Here is a 2,247-nt window from a genome sequence, read left to right on the forward strand (position 1 = left end):
AAGTTGAAACATCTGGTATAGTATGTAAACTTATCCTCTTTCTTATAATAAATTACAATATTTCTAGGGTTATATATACCCTCGTTATTCAAGTAATATAAAAAACCGTTAAAAAAACAAACAAATAAAAAAACTTCAATGTTTACTGCATAATGCAAAAGCTCTTTGGATAAAACCTTTAAATACACCATAAATTATTTTTGGATCGTGACAAGAATGCGGCTTTATTTGCACATTAGTTATTGCATCTTTGCGATAGATATTAAAAAGATATGTTCCGGATTTGCTGCCAAAGCTGCCAAAGATTTTCAAAAAATTACAAACATTACAGATAAGTCCTACGAATATATATGTGTTTGCGATCGAGAAATAAACTAAAAAACAAATTTGATTTATTAATCAAGGATTGTAGATATAAAGATAATAATAACCAAAGAAAGTACAAGTTTATAAAAGAGGTAACACCTAATTTATGTGCTGATAATATCCCAAAACATCACAAAAAATTACTAGATTTAGGACCTAACTTTGTTCCTATTCCGAGTAAAGTTCCATATATGGATATAATACGTATAACTGAAACGGCAGCTTTAAAGTTGAAGTATTCAAACAAAAATACTGATGCAAATAAACTTAGACAAGATGTACTTCGAGTTTTGAAAATTCATAAACCGGTTTCTACAAATTTAGATAAGGATCAGTTTAAAGCTCTCAAAGAACTTAAGTCTAGCAACACAATTAGTATTTATCCGTTCGATAAAGGATCAGGCTTTGTTCGAATTAATAAAACCGATGCACTTAAAAAAATTGAAGAACAACTCGGAAAATCTAAAATCATAAACTATGATCCAACTCAAAAACTCCTTCGCAAAGTTCAGAATACTTTACGAAATCTGAAAACAAAGTTTACAAAAAATGAATATAGATCAATTTATCCAAGTGACGCCACTCCTCCACGATTATATGGTGTCATCAAAGCACACAAACTAACTAATAACTACCCAATGCGAATTATAGTAAGCACAGTAGGATCACCTACATATAAATTATTTAGTAAATCTCATCCAACCTACCTCCAATCTTAACAAAACTAAACTTCGAAATTCAAAACAGTTTGTTGAATGTGCTCAATCATGGTATATCGATCCTGGTGAACTTCAAGTTTCCTTCGATATTGTTAATCTTTACCCTTCAATACCAGTTAAAGAATCAATCGATATTTTATTAGAACAACTCCGTAACAGTCCTGTCTTTAAATCAAAATTATCTTTTTCAGAAATAAAATTACTTTTAGATTTGTGTTTGTCAAATTGTTATTTTTTACATGAAGGCAACATACACACATTGGAAGATGCTGGTCCTATAGGTTTATCATTAATGGTAGTAATGGCAGAGAGTTTTCTACAACATTATGAAGAAAAAGCGTTACTACAGGCACAATATCTTACGCCGACAATATGTGTAAAATCATTTAAAAGGTATGTAGATGATATCCATTCCCGTTTTATAAATGAGGCAGAATCAGAACGTTTTCTTGACTTGTTAAATAATCAACACACAAATATCAAATATACGATTGAAAAAGAAAGCGATTCACACACAATAAATTTTCTCGATCTCTCAATAACAAATAGCAAATCCGGAACATATCTTTTTAATATCTATCGCAAAGATGCAATAACTAATGTGCAAGTTAAGCCTCATTCTTGTCACGATCCAAAAATAATTTATGGTCTATTTAAAGGTTTTATCCAAAGAGCTTTTGCATTATGCAGTAAACATTGAAGTTTTTTTATTTGTTTGTTTTTTTAACGGTTTTTTATATTACTTGAATAACGAGGGTATATATAACCCCTAGAAATATATATTATAAGAAAGAGGATAAGTTTACATACTATACCAGATGTTTCAACTTAATTAAATTTTATAATATCAAATGATAAACTTGAGGTCGATATTTTTAAAGCATATTAAAAAGATGCTATATCGCATTTGTGCATCAAACTGTTCCCTGAAACTAACGAAACACTTATCCATGACCCCATAGAAAATTCAATTTTTAAATACAAATCACATCCGAGTATAATTGCGATTAAGAATTTATTATGAAATTCAATTCCCTTTTCTCTCCAACATGCAACCGTAAAAAGGCATCTAACCATATTTGTTAATTAAATAAATCTGAAGCACAACAAAAGGGCGATATACCAACTAGAATAATCGAAGATAACATTATTATTTTTTCTG

General features: G+C 29.5%; 1 protein-coding gene across 1 annotated transcript; it reads left to right on the top strand.

Moving 5' to 3' along the window:
• Positions 1-350: 350 nt before the first annotated feature.
• On the top strand, positions 351-1,785 carry LOC136081392 (uncharacterized). The gene is made up of 2 exons (XM_065798705.1): positions 351-966; positions 1,055-1,785. Exons 1-2 carry the CDS (start codon positions 351-353, stop codon positions 1,783-1,785), a joined length of 1,347 nt encoding a protein of 448 aa, XP_065654777.1.
• The last annotated feature ends 462 nt before the right edge of the window (positions 1,786-2,247 follow it).

The sequence above is a fragment of the Hydra vulgaris genome, chromosome 06 (genome assembly GCF_038396675.1).
Source record: "Hydra vulgaris chromosome 06, alternate assembly HydraT2T_AEP".
Classification (NCBI taxonomy): domain Eukaryota; kingdom Metazoa; phylum Cnidaria; class Hydrozoa; order Anthoathecata; family Hydridae; genus Hydra; species Hydra vulgaris.

Excerpts from the sequence above, each read along its gene's own strand:
- LOC136081392 (XM_065798705.1), top strand. The coding sequence starts at position 351 with ATGTGTTTGCGATCGAGAAATAAACTAAAAAACAAATTTGATTTATTA. Across the intron at positions 967-1,054 it reads CACTCCTCCACGATTATATG|TAAATCTCATCCAACCTACC; the intron begins GTGTCATCAAAG and ends TAAATTATTTAG.